Source organism: Setaria italica, chromosome IX (genome assembly GCF_000263155.2).
Source record: "Setaria italica strain Yugu1 chromosome IX, Setaria_italica_v2.0, whole genome shotgun sequence".
In the NCBI taxonomy this organism is placed as follows: domain Eukaryota; kingdom Viridiplantae; phylum Streptophyta; class Magnoliopsida; order Poales; family Poaceae; genus Setaria; species Setaria italica.
The window spans coordinates 51,487,859-51,511,984 of record NC_028458.1 but is presented as its reverse complement, the minus strand read 5'-3'; the positions used below and the strand labels follow the sequence as shown (position 1 = coordinate 51,511,984).

The 24,126-nt window shown below is 43.3% G+C and overlaps 3 protein-coding genes and 1 long non-coding RNA gene across 8 annotated transcripts; 2 read left to right on the top strand and 2 right to left on the bottom strand.

Moving 5' to 3' along the window:
- The first annotated feature begins 1,647 nt into the window (after positions 1-1,647).
- Positions 1,648-9,606, top strand: LOC101779475 (cell cycle checkpoint protein RAD17). 3 transcript variants are annotated; one of them, XM_004984985.2, is made up of 12 exons: positions 1,648-2,113; positions 2,861-2,921; positions 3,570-3,652; positions 3,933-3,980; positions 4,633-4,689; positions 5,137-5,236; positions 5,438-5,748; positions 5,843-6,212; positions 7,001-7,126; positions 8,423-8,612; positions 8,690-8,750; positions 9,104-9,606. In XM_004984985.2, the coding sequence occupies exons 1-12, from the start codon at positions 1,889-1,891 to the stop codon at positions 9,332-9,334; spliced, it is 1,863 nt and encodes a 620-aa protein (XP_004985042.1). In that variant the 5' UTR covers positions 1,648-1,888; the 3' UTR covers positions 9,335-9,606. The 3 variants fall into 3 exon arrangements, with proteins under 3 accessions (XP_004985042.1, XP_012704130.1, XP_004985043.1); XM_004984986.3 differs by having other exon boundaries at positions 1,978-2,113; positions 3,566-3,652; XM_012848676.2 differs by lacking the exon at positions 2,861-2,921 and having other exon boundaries at positions 3,566-3,652.
- Positions 9,607-9,913: 307 nt separating this feature from the next.
- Positions 9,914-17,673, top strand: LOC101779068 (small GTPase LIP1). Its single transcript, XM_012848795.2, has 7 exons — positions 9,914-10,295; positions 15,599-15,690; positions 15,773-15,911; positions 16,335-16,639; positions 16,736-16,789; positions 16,871-16,998; positions 17,164-17,673. The coding sequence occupies exons 1-7, from the start codon at positions 10,190-10,192 to the stop codon at positions 17,276-17,278; spliced, it is 939 nt and encodes a 312-aa protein (XP_012704249.1). The 5' UTR covers positions 9,914-10,189; the 3' UTR covers positions 17,279-17,673.
- On the bottom strand, positions 10,321-15,577 carry LOC111255811. Of its 3 annotated transcripts, none has more exons than XR_002675802.1 (4): positions 13,966-15,577; positions 12,986-13,855; positions 11,196-12,879; positions 10,321-11,112 (listed from the first exon to the last, which is right to left on the bottom strand). It is a non-coding gene; the product is annotated as an uncharacterized LOC111255811 (long non-coding RNA). The 3 variants fall into 3 exon arrangements; XR_002675803.1 differs by having other exon boundaries at positions 12,986-14,051; positions 14,139-15,577; XR_002675801.1 differs by having other exon boundaries at positions 12,986-15,577.
- A 1,764-nt stretch (positions 17,674-19,437) lies between the features above and the next one.
- LOC101778657 (vegetative cell wall protein gp1) lies at positions 19,438-21,146 on the bottom strand. Its single transcript, XM_004984984.4, has one exon. The coding sequence runs from the start codon at positions 20,628-20,630 to the stop codon at positions 19,881-19,883; it is 750 nt and encodes a 249-aa protein (XP_004985041.1). The 5' UTR covers positions 20,631-21,146; the 3' UTR covers positions 19,438-19,880.
- Positions 21,147-24,126: the final 2,980 nt, after the last annotated feature.

Genomic DNA, 24,126 nt, shown 5'->3' with positions numbered 1-24,126 from the left:
CACTCAAAAAAAATCCCACCAACACTGCCCCTTTTTGTCCCGGTTGGAATTTCCAACCGGGACAAAAGGTTTAGTCCCCCTTTAGTCCTAGTTGGAAATACGAACCGGGACAAAACGCCGCTCGTCCTATGCTTCACGCATGCAGGCGCCTCCCACCCTTTATCTCTCCTCCTCTCCTCCTCTACTCCTCCTCTCTGCTCTCTACCTCCTCCTCTGCTGACCCTCCCCTTCCCCCCTCTGCTCACCCTCACTGGCAGTGAGGAGCGCCAGCAGGGTGAGGGCAGGGCGAGCGGCAGCCGGGCGGCGACGGCGGCGGGCGGGCGCAGGCGTGGGCGGAGCGGCGTCAAAGTAGCGGCGGGACGGCGGTGGGCGGCCTACACGGGCGAGCGGGCGGGCGGCTAGGTGGCGTGGGGGCGGCCGACGCGGTTTTTTTTATTTTTTTTGAAAACTTTTTAGTTCTGATTGGTAACACCAACCTAAATTGAAGGGGATCTTTAGTCCCAAGTAAATGACCCAGGACTGAAGGACTCCCTTTGTCTTAAAATTTTAGTCCCGAATGGATTTTCGGGATTATTGACCTCTACCAACCGGGACTAAAGGTCCGTTTTCTACCAGCGTAGCATAGTTGTATTTGTTGCTCTCGCTAAGTAAAGCACGACAAGGGGAATCAACAGTTCTATAGCGCCATGGATGGCATAGCAGAGCTATGACAACATTCGGTCATTGCAAAAAGTAGGTGATATACGGCCTATTCGGTTGCTGCAGCTTGTACTGCAGCTGCAACTGTAACAACCGATACACAGCCGCTATAGCACCTATGTTGACAAAGAAGGCTAAGGGTATGTTTGGATATGCTATCGTTAAACTTTAGTAAGTGCTAAAGTTTAGCACTTCCATCCATTACCACTTCCGTTTGGAGACATTAGCGCTAATGGATATAGCTAAAGTTCATGAAATGTCACTTTTACCCTTTATCTCCTCACATTTTTCTTCTCTCTCCACATTTATCTTTTCACACGTCATTAGCACCCATTAACTCCTCCCATCAGCTAATGCTTTTTGCACTTTTTAGGGGTGGCTAAAGTTTAACCCTCTTATTTGGATGTGCTAATGCATAAAGGTGCTAAACTTTAGTACTTTCAACTATTAGCACCTGGATCCAAACAGCCCCTAATCCACATGCTCGCTAAGCTGCTTGTGCCAGCAGCCGAATGGCTGGTTGCCAGACGCAACTGCAGTTGCAACGGCTGTTAAGCTCAAGCGAGTAGGTCGATAGATTTGTTGATTGTAAATGACCATTTTAGCAAAGACAATGTAAGTTACTTTGCCCTTAATTTCATTGTACGAATCAGGTAATGTTATGTAGCACTTGAATCGGTTCTCTTCTCAATCCCTTGTTCTAAAGATATTATGTTCCACCGCTCATTGATATGAGGATAAAAATCCTACCACTAGTTGGTAAACGAGGAAGGATAGGCGAACTCAGTGGACAAGTGGATTTTCATTTGAAAAATCTTTATAGAGTAAAACTTTATTAGGACTCATTATATATACTACAGTAGTACTCCATAAAGTTATAAGAAATGGATCATGAAAACAGGACGACTGTGTGTACGTATATTCATTCTGGATCCGGCAGCCGCAGAGGATCCGCACCTCCTCGCCGCTCCGACGCTCGCAGTCTTGGAAGCCGCCTCCCCGGCTCCCCCTGCATTCCCCAGTTTCCTTCCCCGCCTGGCCGCCTAGACCCCGCCCAAAACCCCCAACGTCGCGCGGGGGCCGGGGAGCGAAACGAACCCCCAGCCTAACCATGTCGCCCTCCGGATTCACCGGTTCTATCTATCCCTAGGATCCTTGCAATTGACACGGCCTCCCGCCGCCGCCACCAATGGGGAAGCGGCCGCCGGTCGTCGTCCTCTCATCTTCCTCCGGCGAAGATGACGGCGGGGGGCGCCGCGGCCCTTCGGCGCGGAGGTCGAGGACGCCTGCGTCGGCGCCGGCGCGGGCGCAGTCTCAGGCAGCGAGCGGCTCCAGGAAAAAGCCGCGCCGCGAGAGCAGCGCGGGGAGGGGACGCCGCCGCGCCTCGGGACCCGCGCCGTTGGACTCCTTGAAGGTGATAATCACGACCTAGAGTTTGGTTTGGCGATTTTGCGGTTACAGAAGCTGTGCCGTGTGTAGCAGTGTGGTGTTCCGTTTGTTGTTAGGCGAACACAATGCTATCTATTTTGACTCGTCATTCGTGAAATTTGATGCTGAACTCATAAATGGTTCTTAGTCAAGCCTAAGAATTCCTGGCGTCTGGTTTCATATGATGCATATTGATTGGTCAGTCTAGGTTGTTATTAAACATTAAGACATGGAATTTGTATAGATGTATGGTATGTCCTCAAGCATTTTAGCTCAAAGGCTGGCATCGTTCAAGAGGAAAAACACTGATTATTACATGATGCCTGTCCTGATTTGATCCTCATTTCTCCGTTTCTTTTTCATCTAAATAGCAAATGCAACATTGGTTCTATTTCAACGTCTTATAGTTCCTGAACCGATGTTCCGTCAGAATAAATATTAGTAATGAATGATCATTTCTGCTTCGGTTTTTTTATCTGTTGGTAATTTGGATGTGCGGTCTCTTTTGTGACTATTGATATGACTCACAAGCTGATTCTAGCTTGGCTACAACTGGAAGTGAAATGCTAGTTTAGCACGAACAGGGATAAAACATTCATTTAAATGAATTTCCTGTCTTACCTTGTTCTTAGTGTTATATGCCTTTTCTGTCTATTATCATCTGGACCTTCAGACTTTGAGCTGATCCTTCTGTGTAATTGATCACTGATATTTTCTTACCTTGTCTGAAAAGGCTGAATTTGATATGCTCTCAGAAGATTTTTCAGAATGTTTTGATGACTTGGGTATGTCAGGTATATTTACTTCACCTCTGTTCTTGTATAATTGTATTTTATTTCTTTAAAGTGGATTTTGAATTTGATATAACAGAACAAAATTATGAACATAGAGTTTCTTTTGAAAAACTTTCCAAATAGTGTGTATCCAATAAACATAATGTGTGTTGCTACTTGAGTGGGCTGCTGTTGGACACATTACTGTTTCTTTGTTTGTATGGTCTGGAAGTCTACATTGCACAATGTTCACGTTACTCCATTCACCGTGTCGCTGTACTTTTATTGCACAGTTAAATCCTGTATACTGCTGAGAAACCAAGCAAAGTAGACTATGAGATATGAAACACAAAACAGAACCCAACGCCTAATTTGATATTTGCACCGGATTTAGTACCTTGCACTATACTGCTGCGGTTATACTTAGGCATAAATGTGGCTCATAATTGCTACATAATAAACAGTTTGCTTAAGAATTCTTGGAGATAAGATGGTGTCTAGTAGTCTATGTTCTGGACTTCTGGTGATATAATCCCTTTGGCTTGGATAATGTCTTCTTTCTTTCTTTCTTTCCTGATTTGATCTGGTGACGTTCTGATGTCCAGACCTTTGTGAATGTAAGGTTTCACTGTTTCGATTTCTTCTGCTGATTAGCCTACTTCTAGGCAGGATCCATACGGAAAACGAAAGAGCTTTGGGTTGACAAGTACAAACCCCACTCATTAGCAGAGCTGGCTGTTCATAAAAAGAAGGTCGGTTCTTTTGTTATGAACTTACAAGTTACAACATATGTTATGCTGTACACCTTTAGTATCCTTTAAATTAGCTCATCCTTTGATAGCGTATAGCCGTATACTCAATCTATTATATTTCTTATTTTATGCTTCTTGCTTGATCCACAGTTTTTTTCTCCAAATGCCAATATATCAGGGTGTTGATGTATTATTTCAGTCTTTTCATAGTTTGTCACCATGCATGAGCAGTGAATAGGAATGAACTTCACATAACATTTTGCATAATCTATTTGTATAGGTCGAAGATGTAAAGAAATGGTTTGAAGAGAAGCTGACAGCACCAAAGGTGATTTTTCTTTCAATTGAAACAAATCCAGTTGTGAGTTAGCTTAGTGGAATATACTTGGATCATATGCAGATTCACTGAGGTCATGTATCTAAGTGTATAATCTCAATCTTTTCTGAAATAGTGGAAGTTTAGGTTATCAGAAAATTGTTGCTACAAGCCAGATAGAGCTATAGTATTTTGTTGTTTTTCCCTTTTGGTTACATGATAGTTCAAAATGCATTGGATGGGGACTTGGTCCCTGTGAAGAATTCCTCTGCTAGAGTAGAGAAGCCATGCTATTGTGTATGCTTTTCCTGGCAGTGCAATTCAACTAGCATTGTGGGTTGTAATAATGTTGCAATCTGGTATCACCTCATGAGAGTATCTCATGAAAGCACATGAGTAATCAGGAACCTTTTTCTTAACATGTGAATGTTTAAATTGTTAGGGATCAAGTAAAGCTCTTGAGCGTTCCTTCAGTGACATAAGAAGCGTGCATTGATAGAATTATATAATTTTGAATCACAAAATTATTGATCAATCTTTATTACTGCTGTATGCAGTTCAAAATTACCAAATATCAACTCTGCTAAGCTACTTTTATCTGTTTCTATTGTATATATATTTCAACTTTGGTAGATATACTAATAGTGCAAAGACAATTTTGCAGCAAACAGTTGGAGGATGGACTCTTGTCCTAACTGGGCAAACTGGCGTTGGAAAATCAGTATGTCCTTCCCTCACACTTCTGTCTCTGAAATTTTTGTAACCAAATGATGAAATCGAGTTTGGGCACATTGTCATTAAGTTCAGTAGTTAGTTAGTTGACTACACTTGTTTGATCCCTAGTTGGCCAGATGTGTTTTGGTGCATAATGAACCCCAGACAGCGTGACATAACATGTTAACATCTCTAAATTATTCACCTTGTCATAGGCAAGAATTTGATCAAGTTAAGGCTGGATTTTTTTATTAAAACATAATGGCACAGCTCAATTTCTAACAATATCCTAGTTACTAGTATCTCAAAATTAAATTACTTACTTCATTTGTGTTTACTGCTATGATCTTTCTTCTAGAGGGCATGGTTGATTTATGTGTTAAGTATGCTATACTTGTGGAGAACTTGGTTCTGTTGCTCTGGAACTGTATTTAGCTAGTTAATTTTATCGCAGGCAACTGTGAAAGCGATTGCTGAAGACCTTGGAGTGGACTTATGTGAGTGGACAACTCCAGTGCCAACACTGTGGGCTGAACATGTTCATGCTAATTCAGGTAGTCTTCTTGTTGTCTTATCCTTTCTTTATTTGTTGCAATTTTGGAGAACTGATGGAAGTATGGATGAACTCCACATCCACACTTCTGTCATGCTCATGAATTATAATCCCTGGTACTCTGGCACATTGTCAAAGCATTCCAATTGCCAGAACTTTTCTCTCAAATATTTTATTATTTTTGTTCAATGATCAATTGAAGGATTACGCTATATATCCAAGCTGGAAGAATTTGAAAACTTTGTGGAGAAGATAAGGAAATATGCAATGCTTCATCCAACCAGCATCACATCCCAAAGAAAGCTTAATATTATTCTGATTGATGACATCCCTGTAACAAGTGGAAATGCTGCTTTTGCAAGACTAGGAAAATGCTTAACTGGTTTGATTCATAGCACACAAGTACCAACTGTCATTTCACTTACTCACTATCACAAAAGTGAGAGTAATGATACTGCAATGTGGAACTCTGAGGACCTTGAGTCCTTACTTCAAGATGCTGGTGCTCATAAGGTAAAAAGATCAAATGTTGACAGATTTTATGATGATGGCTAAGCTTTTTCCTTAAATTGCTTGTTTCTCATAAGGCACAACCAATTTCTTGCAGATTGCTTTCAATCCAGTAACCACAAATTCGATCAAGAAAATTCTTATGCGAATATGCAAAGAAGAAAGATATGATGCATCTGAAGAACTACTGCATCAAATAGCAATATCCAGTGGAGGTGACATCAGACATGCAATAATGTCTCTTCAATACTATTGCCTTGATCCTAGAAGGCATAGTTCTGCACTGGCAACAAATGGTACTCGTGCTGGTTCAAAGAGCCGTGATTCTCTGGTTCCACGGCAGGAGAGCTATGGCCTCAGCAGTGCACTATCCTCTCCATGTGGAAGAGATGAGACACTTACACTATTTCATGCATTGGGGAAATTTTTGCACAATAAGAGGGAAATTAATGGTGGTGTTGATATCGGTATGTAAGAACTAAGCACTGTCTCAGTATTTCACCCTATCAACAATTCACTTCAGAAAGTACTTAATTTTGCAAGCAAATATTTCTCGTGTCTTTGTGTTGTGGTACCGCTATGTACACTCTTTCATTCAAATCTATAATTCTGAGGGTAATGTTGCGTGTGAATATATTCTGGGACCTTTTTTTTTGTTGACTTGTTGTGTATTGAGTTGTAACTTTGAACTGTTCGCGCATTTTTGCCCACTATTTTTCATTTTGTTCATTATCAATTGTTTATTGATCAATGGCTGTGTGTCCTTTTCAGTTCATTGGATCTAATTTGAACATATAGATTCCCCATTATAGTTTATAACCTGCTTGGAATGTAGGAATTTCACAAGAAATAAATTTGATTCCGGCGAAACTAGGGAGTGCATTTCTGCCCCTGTTTAGGATTTACATTGGGTTTGTTTACTATGATACCGTCATTTAGTAATCCAACAATTTACTTTTCAAATTCATGTGTAGTGAAATTAGTGTTTTCTTTAAATTCATTTACTCCGATTCATTGTCTAATACTTACTAGATATCCATGCTCTTGACTTGCCGTATTTTCAGTTAGTGCCCTGTGAACTGTGATTACACGACACTACAATTATATGCTCTGCCTCCTATTTGGACTGACTACTAGTTTGTTATTGGACTAATGATTGCAATACTGTATTTCAACATCCTTAGGAGGGTTTTTTTTCTTCATCATTTATGTTTATACTTTTGTCTTCTCCTCTCTGAAATTTATTTCATCCCAGACCTGGATCCATTCCCTCTTAAAGAAAAGCTAAGAAGAAATTTACTCAAAATGGATGTTCCTGAAAAGATTCTTTCACAAGCACACGGAAAAGTACGGACAGTCGCAGATTTTCTTTATGAAAATGGTGAGTAACTGTTGATCATAAAGGAGTACAGAATACCATATACTTTACCTGTGTTTGCCTCCCATGATGTAGTTCTCTCATGCGTGTTAATGGGTGTACTTAATGTATGTTGGGGACAGCATTATTTCTTTCTTTCTTAAGTTTTCTGCTGCTGTGCTGATTTGCGAAGCTGTATTCTTGAGCTTCCAATATTATTATTGCAGATGAAGTGGATCATTTGAAAATTACTGCTTTAATCAAGCATTATATTATTTTTTGCTTATTTAATGCATCATGACCGCAGTATCACATTAGAATGTTATTCCCAATCTTAGTCTGGGGCAGTGTTGTCATGATCAGATGGATTAAATGAATGGATCATTTCACACTATTCAGGATCAGTGTCAACTATGATATTCATGCTGCTTTGTATGTCTTGGTTTTTGGGCGGTAATTTATCAGTTTTTCACCTCGTTTGACTTTTGTCAGCATTTTGTTCTGATGAGCTGATCAGTTGGACCGATGAGCATTGATGGAACTAACAAACTACTGAACTAACAAAGTGTACAGGAGCACTCCATTAGCATTTCTACAGCAGATTAACCTACGACTGGTGGCCCTGGAATTCTTCACACGCTGCTAATGCCTGCTACTACGGTTACTAGGCTGCTACTGTTGGCCCTGTTTTTCCAGAGTGGGCTACCCAAAAGTCTTGGCTTTGTGGCTTTTGCTTCCTTGATATTTTGGGTCTTCCTCTAGTCTTTTAGGATTAGCCAAGTCTATAATGTGCATCATCAAACTAGGTGGGTAGTTGAAAGGACAGATGGTCTTTTAATTGAATACAAAATAACTGTGCATGGATTCACAGGCTAACAAACTACTGAACTGTATGTTGCATAAAGTAGGTGTATTCGCCTTGGATATTGTTAAAGCTTCTTTTCTTTTAATGTGCTTTTATTTAGCGGAAGTAGCAAATGGGCAGAACAATTTGCAGTAATATGTGATGATAAGCATCTCTTGGGGCTATTGTATTCAAAATGGGCAGCTCATTTGTTTCTCTGCCATTGCTTTTTATCGATTCATACTTGTTCTTTTTTTTTTTGAAGTGTTAATTTGCTTTGTCTAGCCTACCCCAACTTGCTTGGGACTGAAAGGCTATGTTGTTGTTGTTGTTGTAATTTGCTTTGTCATATTTGAACCAGGGGTAAGTATGCTTTTTGAAGCCGATGCTTCCTCAAGGAAAATATGTACTCAACAACCAATTGTTCACTCATTATTTAAATGAATTAACTAATAGTGACATCTGATATTTTGCAGTTCTTGATTTCATTGATAATGAAGCTGTTGATGATGCATGGGCTGTGGTATCGTATTTGAGTGAGGCAGATTGTCTTCTTGCTGGCAGTCCAATCACATCATACAACTCAGAAAACATGGCACAACTCATTGCTGCATCTGTTACAGCACGAGGGGTTCTTTTTGGAAATGCTCATGTTGCTTCCTCGAGGTATTTTCACTGTCAACATAATTTTATATGGCAGAGCTAGGGATGTTTGTTTTTTTACTATGATTTGGCATAAGCAGGTGGCATACTATCCGGAGCCCAAAGCTTTGGCAAACTGAGCAGTCATTTCGATCTAATAAGGTAAATTCAATAAACCATACAATGTTTTATGCAATTACCTAATGATGTACAGAATGCTTATTCAGTTATTCTCACCCAATTTCGTATACCATACGCAAACCTTTTCATGGTACTCAGAACTTGTCTCCCGAAGTCAATCTGTTCGTACATTCTTCTCGTTAACATTTCAAATGTGCATGTTTCTACTTGTTTATTTAGTACGATGCTAAACTCTGAAGTCAATGGTTGTTCATAATTGTTCTGCTTTAGATCCTAGTTGATGGAATCACTGCAGTGATTATATTCAATTATATTCATTATCCTTATTAACCAGACGGTATATTACTTTTTTCAATTTGTTATGGAAAATGCAGGACCAGATTTTAAATGAAAGATTTGATTGTTCAAGTTCCTGTGCTTCCTGCAACTTCTCTGACTTGGTCACAGAATTCAGACCCTTGGAGAGATGGATTGGTCCTCGCAACAATGGGCCTATAAGCAGCTCATGGCATCATGGTGTAGGTGGCTCGCACTTGGTCAATAAACTCGATGCTGATGGAAGTAACTATGAAGAGGAAGATGATGACGTGATAGAAGAATGCTAAAAGTTAGATCATGCACAGTGCATTATCCTATGAGCCGCCGCCATGTCGTTGATGGATGCTGCATAGCTGATTTTGTAGTGGTTCAGTTGAAGACTAGAGCAGGCAATGCGGTAGGATAGCTCTCACCAAATGTTAGAGCAGGTGCCAATGCTGGATGTTCAATTTTGGCGAGCTGATTTATCATGTTCATAGCTACAAATGATGGCTGACGCTACAGAATCATTTATTCTAACATGTGAATCATCTGAACCGGTTTCCGTTTCCCTTCCACATCAGATTGTCTTGCTTATGCGTCTTTTTACATCGTTGGCATATTCTGTCGTGCAAAAACGATCGTGCTTTCATGTTCTGTGTTCTGTTGCACGCACGAGATTGTGCTGTCGAACCTAACCGCGCTGCGCGTTTGGCCGCATTGCAACAAATCGAGTTAAATCTTTCCCCCTTTTTGTTCTAATAAAAATATCGTTGAGAGATCCGACGAGCACAAAATCTCAGTTGACTAATTTTGGGCATCATGTGTCCACGATCTAAGCGCACATATTTTATTGCCAGTCAATCATGCTCGTAAAGTGTAGTGGTAACCTTAAAACGAAAGAAAAACAGTGGAGATTCACGTCTTCCGCCACCCGGTCGCGGCCATTCACGGCCTCCGTTGTCGGTGCTCGGACCTCGGACCCTCCTCGCCTGAGAGAGCCGTCCCTTCCTTCCCGGAATCCGGCCTCCTCCGGCCCGGTGCGTCGAATTGCGCCGGTGCGGGCGGGTCTCGCGAGGCTGCCGATTCGGCGATCCCAACCCCAGCACTAACCACCGGGGCGCTTCGTCGGTGCCGTCGGGTTCGGGCTGCGGGCGGCGGCGATGTTTTGGAAGGATAGCAGCAGCCGGAGCAGCAGCGCCAGCGGCCGTGATCAGAATGGCGTGGGGCCCTTCGGCCAAGTGCGCGTCCTCGTCGTCGGTGATTCAGGTGTGCCTCTTCAACCTGCTGCTTGGCGAGAGTTACGAGAATCTGGGAACACGTTTGTGCATTCGTATTTCCACCGATTGTGCATTGTCCATTTGAGGAGCTTTTTGCCTATTTGCCAGTTCAAACGTTTGGCTTCGCCGATTTGCCACTGCCAACAATGGCTTCGCCGATTCACCAATAATAACACCTGCAACCTTGTTTTGCTTGCCACTATGCTGTTTCCAATCCATTTTAATTCTCTCTCCCATACATACCCACGTGAAATGATAATCTTACCCCTTATACCTTTCCTTTCCTAAGTGCACACGTTCCGGATAAGGCTGTTCGGAGCTGTTCTTGAGTACTGGACGAGCACCACGGCAAACCCAGGTCCTAGCGTCGCCCCTGCCAAAATTCGTGTGCTGCAGCCCGATTGACATGAACATTGAGAATTAATTTTACTCCCAACAATATCATGGTTCATTCATTCATAACGAGTTCACAAATTCAGTCAACTTCGTTGCAAGGTCCAGGCTGCAACCATTTAGCATACAGACCATAATTTGAAATAGCAGTCATCACATAGTTTAGATGGCTGAACAAAATAGCAGAGTCATCACACAGTTTAGTTGGCTCAACAAAATAGAGCACTTTCATGATACAAAAGAGAGGGTTTTAGTAGCAGTCTTCCAGGTTCCTTTTCCTCTTCTTTGGAGTAATCTTTTTAGTAGCAGTCTTGCCAGCAGTCTTAACTGAAGCTGTTGGTGTGCTTGGAGTAGCAGGAGGTGCTGCAGTGCTCTAATTGGAAGTGCCTTCTCCTCTGAGCATCTCTAGACGCCTGCATATGAAAATAAAAACAGATTAGGTAAAGTTGTAAACAATGATACAAAGCAATTTTAGCACAAGAAGGAGTATCATTACCTTCTTGTGAGCATCCCAGGGCTGTCTTCTAGTAGTGGATCCCTTATGTTTTTAGACTTAACAGGTGTAGAATCAGTTCTCAACTGCTTTGTTTTATTTTTCCTAGGCTTCCTCGGCTTCTTTTTTGTGCCATTTAGTGGACATTTGTAGCTAGCCTGTCTATGACCCTTATTTCCACATCTTGGGCATGTCATTGGGCCTCTAATCGTTATCTTCTCCTTTCCCTTTTCTGTGTCTTTCTCTTCCTCATTATCCTTTCCTGCTACCCCCCTCCAGGAAGCTTTTGATCCTATTCTTTCTCTGTCTTCCTACTCCCCTTTTCCCAAGAGGTGCCCCTAAGACATAGCCAAGGTCGACCTTAGGCCACTGACTTCTGTCAGTCATTGGTTCAATCACTCCTTGATATGCTGCTATAAACCTTTGAACTGAGAAGTACTCATGAACATAATCATTGAATGGGACTTGCTTTTGTGTCGTCACATGGTTTTACCTGTGTGTTGCCACTCCTCACAAGTGCAGGTTCTGTCCAATAATTTGACAACATGCCTCACATGGTATCTCTACTGTTGTCCCAAACTTCTACAGAAAATCTAGCAGAACTGACAACTCTCAACCTAATCCTCTAGTCCTTGCCCTTAGCTGAAGCCTTACAGTTGGTAATAACCATCCATGAAACCTTTCTCCCATCCTTCTTCTCTTATCCCATAGTACCATTATCATCTCCCTTATCTTGTCAGCTAGCTCTGTAACAGGCAGGTCTTTATAGTCTTTTACCTAGTTATTAAACACCTCAGCAAATATTTGTTATGTAATCACATTTGATGGCTGGGTTGAAAGCACACCTCATCCACTTCAGGTGATGGTACTAAGCTAGGTACTTCTCCACTTCAGAATTTGCATCCAAATTTTTTTTTCATGTGATGATCAAAAACAGCATTTCTATATGCTTTTGCAGCAGGATACATCCGTCCAAATGTGTCACCAGAATACTTCTTGATGAAGTTCTGCATCAAGTGTCTAAAGCATTCCCTATGTTCAGCTTGAGGGAATACTTGCTCAATTGCATTTTCCAAACCTTTACAAGCATCTGTACAGATGGCCAAAGGAGAAGCATTCCCTATTGCTTTATTGAGCTGACTCATAAGCCAAACCTAATTATCTGCAGTCTCTGAATCTATGAATCCAAAGGCTATTGGATACATCCAATTGTTTCCATCTATACCTGTTGCAGAAGCTAAATGACCATTCCACCTTCCATTAAGTGCAGTTCCATCAATGGACAGGTATGGCCTACAACCAGCCTTGAATCCCTCAATGCAAGGGGCCAGTGCACAAAAAAATCTACGAAAGTAAACTCTCCCTTGTACAACCTCGGTATCAATCTCAACAACACTTCCTGGAGACACCTTCTCAATCTCTGCCTTCCAACTGTACAATGTATGGAAACTCTCTTCCCATGACCCATATATCTGTTTCAAAGCCATCTCCCTTCCCTTCCAACTGTATCATACCGAATAGTGATATTGTAGTCATCTTCCAACTTTTTCTGCAGCTTCTTAGCACCCATTTTCTCATCCTTGATGAGGATAGGGACAGCTTTTGCAGCCACCTAGGATTTTGAAGCTATAGTAGCCTTTATTCTGCTGGTTGATAGACAATCATGTTTATCCACTAAAAGGGTGATCTGCAATCAAATAGTAGTGAAAATTAGTTCATATGAGCAAGTGAAAACACATGAAAATAGCTGCAGGTCAGGTACTACAAACACATGTAAAATAACAAGTTAGTACCATGACAGTTCTCTCATCACTTTGACGATTGCCGACTATTCTCCAAGGATAATCTTCACCTATGCAGAACCCTCTAAATCACTTTTGATCTGATTTCTCCGTGCCCAATTCAAACTCCTCATTGATTGCATATTGCCTCACAACCAACCTGAACTCATCCATATCAGGGTACCAAAGGCCAAGTTTCATTTGTGGCTTATCCTTGTCATAACTTATGTGCAACTCCTCTGGTATGACATCATCCACTGGAATGGCTGTACCCTCTATGTCCAATAGCATGGTACCTCCTTGGGTTTCAGCAGCCTGTGCTGCAGCCTCTGCGGCCTTTTTCGCCCTTTCATCCTCATCCTTCAACCCCAAAATAACGTACAATTCATCTTGTCCAATGCTTTCAATTCTTCCTTCCTCATCATGGCTTTCCTGAATTACCAGTGTGTCCTAATCAATCGATTCAAAATCAGGTAGCTCACATGGTACATACTCAAGCAGAAGTGGTTCCTGTGCGCCACTGTTCAAGAAAGTCACACTTGACTGACATGAAAAACTACTTCCTATGTCAACAATTTCAACTAAGAAGCACACCCACTTTACAGACCATCTATCCTTGAATATGGTTAACAGATGCTCACTGATTTGAACCCTTTCTTAGGTCTTTGTGCTCATGTCAGTGCACCAGATGTGAGGCTCTTGTGTACTACCCCAATGCAACCTCTGCTTGAGATCTCCAAGAAAACTATCCATTGTGTACCCATTCAAGGACACATCCCAATCCAGATCTTGCCTTTCATACTGCTTGACAGTTCCATCATCACGACTCGCAACATAGGGAACAACTCTAATGGAAATACTAAAAACCCCATCTGGATTATCCTAACAAAGATAAAGGGATGAAGTGAGTTAGAGTTCAATCTAACATCAGTTCCCCTTATGCACAGTGCAACAACAAAGAATGAAAAGATGGTCTGAGAAATAGAAATTACCCAACAGTGCTGTCCTTCAAGCTGGGGCACAACCCTCTACCGCCCGCTCCTGTCCTCATTAGCTGCTCCTCGCCGGCATCGGAAACCTAGGGTTTCAGGTCAACGAGAAAGAGGAGAAATTGAGAACTCAGACTTTAAAGATTATGGGAAGGAACGCCACTGGAACAACGTACTTCGGCTGGAGCAGCAGACCCGCCCACCGAGCTCACCACCGTCGAACCTCCAAGTGCCGCCATCTTCCTGGAACGAGCAAGCTGAATGAACCAGCCATCCAAGGAGGAATCCTTTGTAACAAGAGATAAGGGGTAAGATTGTCATTTCGCGTGGGTATGTATAGGAGAGAAAATTAAAATAGATTAGAAACAGCAAAATGGCAACAAAAACAAGGTTGCAGTGTTATTATTGGCAAATCGGCGAAGCCAAACATTTGAACTGGCAAATAGGCAAAAAGCTCCCATTTGAGTGAGTTGTGAGAAAATTCAGAATGTCATATACCTAAACCTTTATCCAAAAGTTTCAGAATGGTAGAGTTCTGCTTGGAGGTGTGGCGATTCTGTTAACCTTTTTGCTAACTTTGGCATAGGGAATTGGACGGGATATAGGTGCAGTACTATCAGTAGAAGAGCATGGGATCGGTAAATCAAAACCATAGTAAGGTGGATTCATTTGTTTGCTTTGTGGGGATTGGGATTTTCTGAACTGTAGAATGGAATCATCATCATACGAAATCACTGGATTCATAGAGTTGGAACTTGGGAATCCCTGGCTGGTTCATCACCTAACCTAAAGAGATTTAAGTATCCTCACCATACTTGAAAGCAGTAGTGCCAACCGACCAGCTTCCAGTGTTGGAAATTTATTCCAGGTGTTCAGTGATTCAATTATTCATGTGGCGTGCACCTTCAGTCGTGGTGTAATGTTGAAATTATTCTGAGACTGAAACCTTCTTGGAGCTAGTTTGTGCCTGGAAGATTGATCCTTGTGAACCTTTTGTGCGAATACCTGTAACATCGACTCCTTAATTTCTCATAAGCTTCTTGCACCTTTTAAATAGCTGTAACATCTCTCTGAAGATTGAGTTGCCTATCCTGCTCCCCATCATCTTATGAACTAAAAAGTTTGAAATAACATAGAGCAAACTGAGCTTTGTTAAATTTCCTTTGTCTTGAGAACGTTCAGAGTACACGTTTCATTTAGAAGAACTAAGAAACTCCAAGTAACAACTAGTTAGGTGGTAGACTGGTAGTAGCCTGACTTGGTATGTAAGAGGTCCAAATCCTAGACCCAGCAAGTACAATAATTAGTAGGGGGAAAAAACAGGTTTCTGGTAAACACTGAGTCGATGAAAAAAACCATTCTATTATATGAAAACAACAACACAGTTACTGCAGCATGTATTGATAACGACCCAGCCTGGTACCAGTTCAAACTTGAGAGCTTCATTGGCAATTTTGTGAGTTTTTTAATTGTGCATGTATACTATTTTTATATGAAGGATACATGATGGTATTGTGCTCCTAAGAATTGGCAACTGAACCTCCACAATACAATTGCATGTGTTTTAAATTTATGCTGCTGCCTATAGAGCTTCAGTTGTAATGTTGTATGCTGTCCTTAATTCTCCCCTTCTCAGGTGTTGGGAAATCTTCACTGGTGCATCTGATTTTAAATGGTTCTGCTGTTGCTCGACCAGCACAAACAGTAGGGTGCGCAGTGGGTGTTAAAGTAAGTATGTTTTCTGTGCTGTCCTGACATGTAGGTTTTGCAATTTGTGCCTACTTACATTTTGCACTCTTTGCCATTTCAGCATATTACTTATGGAAGTGCAGGCGGTTCATCCAATAACGTCAGTGATGCTGAAAGAAACTTCTTTGTTGAGCTTTGGGACGTCTCAGGACATGACCGGTACAAAGCATGTCGGTCGATTTTCTATACACAAATCAACGGTACATGTCTATCTCCTCTTATTGCAAACATATTACTGTCTCTGTCCTGCATCTTTGTCAGCATCAAGGCTTGATTTTGGCGGCCCTTTCCTATATGTGCAATTGAGCATTTGATAGATCCAATTAACGTATGACTCTAGAAAATTGCTGACAGTAGGGATATTTATATATTTTCTAGTGCTAATGCTTCAATCTGCATAGGATACTTTTAGCAGTTCTTGATCTTAACCCTTTGGCATTTCTATATCATTTCTGTCAGTGCTCTGCTTTATTTCTGCTTTGGTTCTAGATTTCTTCCCACTTCAATCTGCCAGCTATCAGAACCTCTTATTCAGAGAAACCTCTGCTCTCTTTAGTTACTGTACTTCGTATCAATCAATACTGTGAGGATTTGAATTCACTGTTTCTGAATTTGTCCATCAGGGGTCATATTTGTTTATGACCTCTCCCAGAGGAAGTCCAAGACAAACTTGAGTGAATGGGCTGTTGAAGTTGCTGAAACGGGCACCTTCTTAGCTCCACTCGGATCTGGTGGACCGGGAGGACTTCCAGTGCCTTATCTGGTAATCGCTAATAAAGTGGATATTGTGCCAAGGGATGGTACAAGAGCAAGCAGCGGAAATCTGGTTGATCTTGCTCGCCAATGGGCTGAGAAGCAGGGCCTTCTTCGATGTAGTGAAGAACTCCCTCTCACAGAGAGCTTTCCTGGGAACTCCGGTCTCCTGTCGGTTAGATCTCATATTGTCCTACTCCCATCTCACGTTACTTGCACTCTGTTTGTGCTTATCTAACATGATGCAGTACTATGTATTTATTGATTCCAGGCTGCCAAACAAGCAAGATATGACAAAGAAGCTCTGATCAAGTTTTTCCGCATGGTTTGTTTAGACGAGTTTCATTGATTTCTTTTCTCTGCTCCATGAATTTCACCTTTAGTGATGTTGAACCGCACCTTTCAGTTGATCAGGAGAAGATACTTTTCAAATGAGCCTCCTGCCCCAAGTCCCTGGTCTCTTACTCCAAGAGAAGATACCATCCTTCCTGTAGAGACTCTTGGAGGTGGCACGGATAGCTTCCAAAGGAAAAGGTCAGCATGCCTAACATGAAAGAGACCACCCTAAAAAATAAAACTCAAATGAATCGAATAAATGATGAAGAAATGGGAAGTACTTGATTCTTCTGGAACATTATTGTGGCGTAGATTGCAAAAATGTAGAGTTGCTGTACTTAATCTATATTTTTTTTTTTGCAGCCTTAGTGGTGAGGGCTTTATGTACAATGGTGTAGTCCCACTACCAGCTCAGAGGAACCTCACTCCGCCACCGACTCTGAATCCGCAGCAGCCTGTGACGTCCTTGGATAACTAAAGATATCACCGATTCTCCTCCTCGTCTCTTCCGGACGTGAGCAGCGGTAGAACAAGCCGAGAAGATATGAACGTATGATACAGCCTGGGGAGCTCATATTCCGTTATACCTTCAAAATGTGGTAAGCATATGGTGCCTAGGAATTGAGTTCCTATCGGCATCTTGAGCCGCTTAATGCCTTGCTTGCAGCATTTGAATGCTGCCAAGGCGAGCTCTTGTTTTGTTTTAACTGTCCTGTCATTATCTGATCACAAGGCGATTCCTTCTCTCCTTTTTCCTTCTTTACCCCTCTTCCATCTGTATTCATTCAGAAGAAATGTAACTGTTACGAGGACAATACAATGTGCCAATCTCATATACTAAAGCAATAGAAGAATTCTTTCCTTTTTGGGTCACTTGATCTAGTCTTACCTGCCAAGTTTAAACTTGTTGAGTGATGTTAAGAAGCAAACTCGCAGCCAGGCTAAGCTCAGAGCCCCAAGCCGTGTGAAGCCCTTCTGCCCATGAGGGCGAGCCTTGACTCTTGAAGTCAAGTCCTAAATGATTAGACCGACCTCTCACACGGACACGGCCACACTCACACCATTCTGGTCGGTGGCAAGTGGCGACCCCGTCACGCAAGTTGGACCGGACCGGGCAGGCAGCGATGTCATATCACACGCACACAGACAGGGCACCCCCAGGCCGAACGACCGCTTTCAGCGCGGCGCGGGGGCGGCGCGGCGCCGCCGCGCGTGGAGCGCGCTGCAACCCAAGACGTTGGCCTAGTGTTTACCGGCGGTGCGTGCCGTGCTCCTCGCGTTCAATTTCGAGTTTGGACTCTGGACCTGCTCTTCAGCGATCGCAGCGGCCGCGCACGTCTCGAGTTGGAGGGGACGACGACGTCGACGCGGTCGCCGACGTGTGGACGTGGCCGCACGAGCAGCCCGGCGTACGTTGGCCGCGGGTCGCACCGGCGCACCGCCCAGAACGAACTCGAGGACCGTGACCCCGTGAACACACTCCGGTAATTCGCGCGGGGAGGGGCAACCGGTCATTACAGGTTCACGCCACGGAGAATCATCCAGTAGTAAGAATGAAAAGGCTCTCAGGACTCAGGAGACAAGTTCCAAATAGTCAAATACGATCTTTCATGCTCACCAGTTACAACAAACAAATACCAAATTAATGGTTACCAAACGCACTGCCGGCTTAGCTACTAATCCCTGCACTATATCTAGCGTAAAAATGTATTATGATGGGTTTTTTCCTATTTCAGTAACAAGGATTATTTATTTTATTAATGAAGGTAATGTCTGTTATACATTATTTCCCAAAAAAAACCAAGTCTGTTATACATAGGGTCGTTTTATTTTGAAATTCCTAAATTTTACTTTAACTTGACATTTTCCTATGAAATTTACGTGCTAAAGGCAATTTCTGCTTTAAGGCGTCAAGCGGGCATTATATTCTTTTGTCTATAATGCATAATGATATAATTTTCTTTAATTGTAAGGTTCAGTTTCTGTGGTAGCTGGTAGGTCCTTTTTTATTTAGAAATGTAGCTTAAATTTAAAAATCTAGATATACATTGTGATATCGATCTACTCTGTTGTATTTATTTGGGAACTTTTTTTGGACTGTTTTGTATGCGAAACGAAGCTAAGCATATAAGTTGCTGACAAAAAGCATGACTCGTAAAAATACAGAATGAGGTTCAAGGACCACTCTTTTTCCCATGAAGAGCTAATTCTGGTTCAGGTTAACTTTAATCCCTTGCTATATAGGCCGTGCATGCAAAACTATTCATTGTAAAGGGTTCATCAGCCTAAGTGCCTAACACAAACCTCGCGCGGTCACGGATACGTTCGCCATGGTCACTTGGTCAGCCGAGCACACTATACAGATCAGTAATTTTAATGGCTAATGAGTAATGTTCATCAATCATCACACATCCATGCGTTTGTTGTGTTCTATTTCCAAGTGTTCAATACAATTAAAGCAATAGAAGAATGAAGAAAACAGGAGTACTTGTTTGGAGGAGATTGCAAAATAAACGAGCATCAAGACCATTAATTTTCTCCACCCACAACAATGCTTAGGAATTATTGCTGCTTTCATGACACATTTAATACGGGTGGATTATTAGATCAGGAAACAATATTTCAACACTTCAATACTTTATCAAGAACACATTTTTTGTATATAAGTAAAGTCACGCTTGCATACACCATATATATGTAGTAATCTCTTGATACAAGGTAATTCAAAAACCCATCACCCAATCAAGAAAGCAGAACTACGCACACAGTTACGTACTTACGTCGGTAGACATCACGTAAAACCCTAGATATCTACCACACGACGTCTCACACAAACTAATAAAACCTTAGCTGACATCGTCTTCTTCCTCTCGCTTTTGCACCGCCAGAGATAGCATCCATCCAACGCCACCATCACAGTCACACTACGGACAACTCGACCGACCATGGCTCGAGCATCACATCTTTTCTCCCAATATTTTTCTACCTTTATAGTACGCATTTAATTTTCCCAACCAAAAAAATAATATTGGAGGGAAATATTATAGAATACCAAACACGGCGGAGAGCGAAGCCTTCTCCTACAGGCGGAGGAGGCCGTGGATGCCGTCGGCGGCGGCAGCCTCCACGTTGCAGGACGGCGCGGCCGGCGCCACCACCCTGGGGCTCGTGGCAGGGGACGCTTTCGCGACGAGGGAGAACCTGGGCAGCGGCAGGCTGCTCGGTGGCGGTGCCAGTGCGTGCAGCAGGTCCTGGACGAAGTTCCTGGCCACCTCCCGCTCGAGGTCGTCCAGCGCCTCCGTCACCACCGGCGCCGGCGGCAGAGGCGTGGCCCGCTCCAGTGGCTTCTTCTTCTGCGCCCTGGGCGCCTCCGCCGTCGACGGCGGCGGCGGCGGCCTTGCCGGCCTCCTCCTCCTGTCCCTCTCGCGCCGCGCAGGTGCTGGAGCTGCTGCTGCTGGAACCGCGGTAGTTACCCCTGCGCTACCCCTGCCCGCCGCGCGTGGCGCCGGCGGTGGTGATGGAGGCGGAGCTGCCGCCGGTAGGCAGGGGAAAGTAGCGTACTTGGTAGCGGTGGGTGGGAGCGGCAGCAGCGGCGGTTGGTTGGACGGTAGGAGAGGCAGAGATGGCGACGAGTATATCGGAGGCCTCGCGTACGGAAGCGCTGGAGCGGAGGTCCACGCGCCACTGTATGGCGGCTGGTACGTCGGGAAGGAGCTGTACGCCCCGCCCGGCGCCGCCGGCCTCGCGGCGAGCCCCCGCCGGCTGCGGCCGAGGGACCTCTTCGGGAACTCAAAGCTTCCAGACGATCGATCCAGGAGAACGTTTTCCATCTTGTTGATCTAGGAGGAAAGGTTTTTAGGTCTCTCTGCGCTATTTTGCTCAGGAAAGACGGGTTTTCGTTGGGATTGCTGAAGGGCAAAGGAAGTTAAAAGGAGAACTGCTGAGAAGGTTAAAAGTTGAAAGAACTTGTATTAGTTTTGAGTGAAATCTGCAAGAGGAAGCTAGCAAGATCCTTGGGGAAGAAAAACAGCAAGGATGCTAGGATTGATCGATGGCGGCTTTAGAGATCAAGAAGAAGAAAGAAACGAAGAAAAAGAAGAACGAAGAAAACGAGGAGGAAGAAGAGGCTATATCTATTCTGGTGTGTGGAGAAGATGTTATCTTCCTCCAGCTGTTGTCTAAGGCAGTAGAGAAGGAATGGCCATGCACCAGACCAAGCCCACCCTCCACCTCCGGGCTACAGCTCGGTGGCATGCGAAGCCCTCTCTTTATAGCAGAGAGATGAAGGTTGAGAGATGGGTTAGGTGTCACACCGTCTAACGTTGGGGGGGAAATATGGGAGGGGATTTTGACAATTGACCACAAACTACCGCCCTCGTTTTCTTCTCTACTGCTAATGGCAGGTTTGCACGTGTCAAATTATCTTCTAGGGTCAGTAAAAAAAGGCTTTTGGTGATGCTCCCTGAGAGAATGGTATTTTGTTCTTTGCCAGTTGTAAAGCATTGTTCTGAGAACACTGCCGCTGAGGAAAAGATAAGCCAGGTTATGAGAGATTAATACATGCATAATTTATTTGTAGAACTCAATTAGTTACAGACTTACAGCAATACACACACATGTTTAAATGCACAGATGCATACATTTAAACTTATAAATAATAAGGATGCTGAGAAACTTGAGCCAAATTTAACTGCTCATATTTGGTAGGTAAGATAAGTTGTACCATCATAATAACAGGCACCTGGATTGTTTGAGGCAAGGTAGTATTATGGCACAAAATTAAAATGTAAGTGGGGTGGTTTTGCAAAACAAAAATTCCGACAGCCACAGTTAGACCAGCCTACTCAGCCAACCATGCCAACCACATGACTTGTGGGGGAAAAAAAAACAACGGTGCACAAAACATTTCACGTTTCGCAAAACCTGCAGTGTGTCGATGACAGTGGGCCCATGACGCCCACACAAAACCACCGGCCCCACAGCACAGCGAGCGTCGAGCACCCAGCGCCACAGTTATCTTTTTTAATTAGGTTTTCACTGTAGCTAGCGCGAATCTGGAGGACAGGGACCGACTGCGGGTAGGCCGGCAACCGCCAAACCGACGCCGGCCGCCGGATGGGGATTTCGGCAGGTGCCGCTGGGCCGCATCGGGCCGTCCGTCGGGCTCCGATCGCCGCCGCGCGCGCGAGAGGACGGACGCCCGGAAAGCGACGCCGCCTTGCTTTTCCCCCTCCCGGACTTTTTTGCCGGGGTCCACCGGCCGGCGGCTGCCCCCAGCGCTGCGCCTGCGCAGCACGCGGGTTTTTCTGTAGGCTTTTTCAAAGACTCGCGTCAAAGGGGAGGGGCTCCGGCTAGCCACTTTCTCTGAACGGCAAAAGCTGTAGCACGCCACCGCCAAAACCACAGGGATTTTTCCGTGATCGTCAGATGCACGAATGGGAGTTGAGCTGTTGCTGTTTGGGGCTAACCCTAGTAGCTACCCTACCAAAGGGCTCGAGCAAGCAGACATGCATGTGGTATGTGCAACGACACAGCCAAGAATCGGTCGACGGTGGTGCTGATGGATCAAGACATCAAGTCATCTTGGACTTTCGGTCGGCAATCTGATTGGTGGTTTTATACTGAAAACAACAACAGCATTGTAGTGCCATGATGAACTATATTAACATCATATATGATCATTTAGCAGGTCAAAGTACTTTGATTTTGTATCTACGATTAAAGTCTTGGGTCATCATGGTTCCAACTTTAACCACTAATATTTTTCTTGCAGTATTTTTTTAAAAAAGAAATGTGTTAGGAAACTACTTTAGATCACAAATCTAATCATCATGAAAAACAATATCATGGTATAGGGAAATGAAGTAGAAAACTACTTTAGACACAAATGTACTACTCATGACATTTTAAAAGATATCATGGTTTAAGAACGTAAAATGGAATCGTTTTGTGTTAGAGAGTGGAGTTTCATGATTGAGGAGGAGGTAAAAATATGTGCAATTTTTATATATGCAACACAAATGTGTTTTAATTTAGTACAAGATGTCTAGATTAATGCTATATGCTGCTGTATCTACTATATCAACTTCTTTAGACCAGATTTCTTGTAGGGAATTGTGTTCTTTGAATTTCACAATGTTGTACTATTAAGTACCTAGAGAATAAGTAATGCTACCTACCTATCTATCTATTATATCAACTTCTTTAGACTAGATGAAATGAATGTGTATGCAGCGGAAAGAACCTCCTTTCTTTCGGTGGGATGGTAAACCTGCAGGTGCTTCGAACGGTAAATTTATAGACATGTGATAGCCTGATAGGAGCGTAGGAGCATACTTGGGGACGTGGGGGTGCAATGAATGTGCATATTTCTCTTTGTGAATTTGCCTCATCTTGCAACTGAAACCTAATTAAGGAAAGGGAAGGAAGAAGGATGATAGCGTAGGTACGTAAAATAAGAGGATATATACCTTATTCGTAGGCTACAAAAACATGAATGGTTACCGGAAAGGAAAAGTGGATGCATTGATATGGCCGTAGACTAGTACTAGTATACATGTGTAACATGTAAAAAGAAGGCTCGATCTATTCTTTACAACTAGATGAAGCCCAAGCATCTCCCTTACACCAGCTTGTTGATGGAGATTTTGATAAAAAGATGGATTTCTTTAGAGAAAGTGATGCGGTGATGACCCCTTTTGGGTGCTGTTCCCCCAGGGGGAAAGAGATCTACCGTGAGCGTCGTGGAAACCACGTGGGCTCACGATGAGGTGATGAATATCTCTTCGTTTACTTGAGGATAGACTCGTGAAGATTTGTTAAGCACCGACCAGGTTGAAAAAAGGGAGCTTTCAGTGAGATATTCCTGCAGCTGCAGAGAAGTAAGTTAAAAACTAAGAAACTGGTAAAACAAGCTACTCTTATACTATTAATTATATATTAAGGCTAGCATGTCCCGGCGTTTCAATAGCTTGGACAAATTTAGGATGTAAAGCAAGAGGTAAAAGGAGAATTCCATAAGCACTCCCCTAACTTAACATCTTGAGTGTTCCGCCATTGTTGTTTATTGGCAAAAGTAAAGTAAATTTGTTGGGTCATCCAAACAATACTAGGGAATGGACCTTTCGTCCCGGGCTCAATACCAGTTGCATTTTGCTCCGGTACTAATGTGAGCATTAGTACCAGACCTAACGGATAGTCCCCGGGGAGCCCCCCATGATCCCCTTTAGTACCGGATGGAGGTTCCACCCGGTACTAAAACTCCCGTCCGCCAAGCCCCCCCCCCCCCCCCCGTTGCCAAGACTCAGATTTTCTAAAATACTTCAT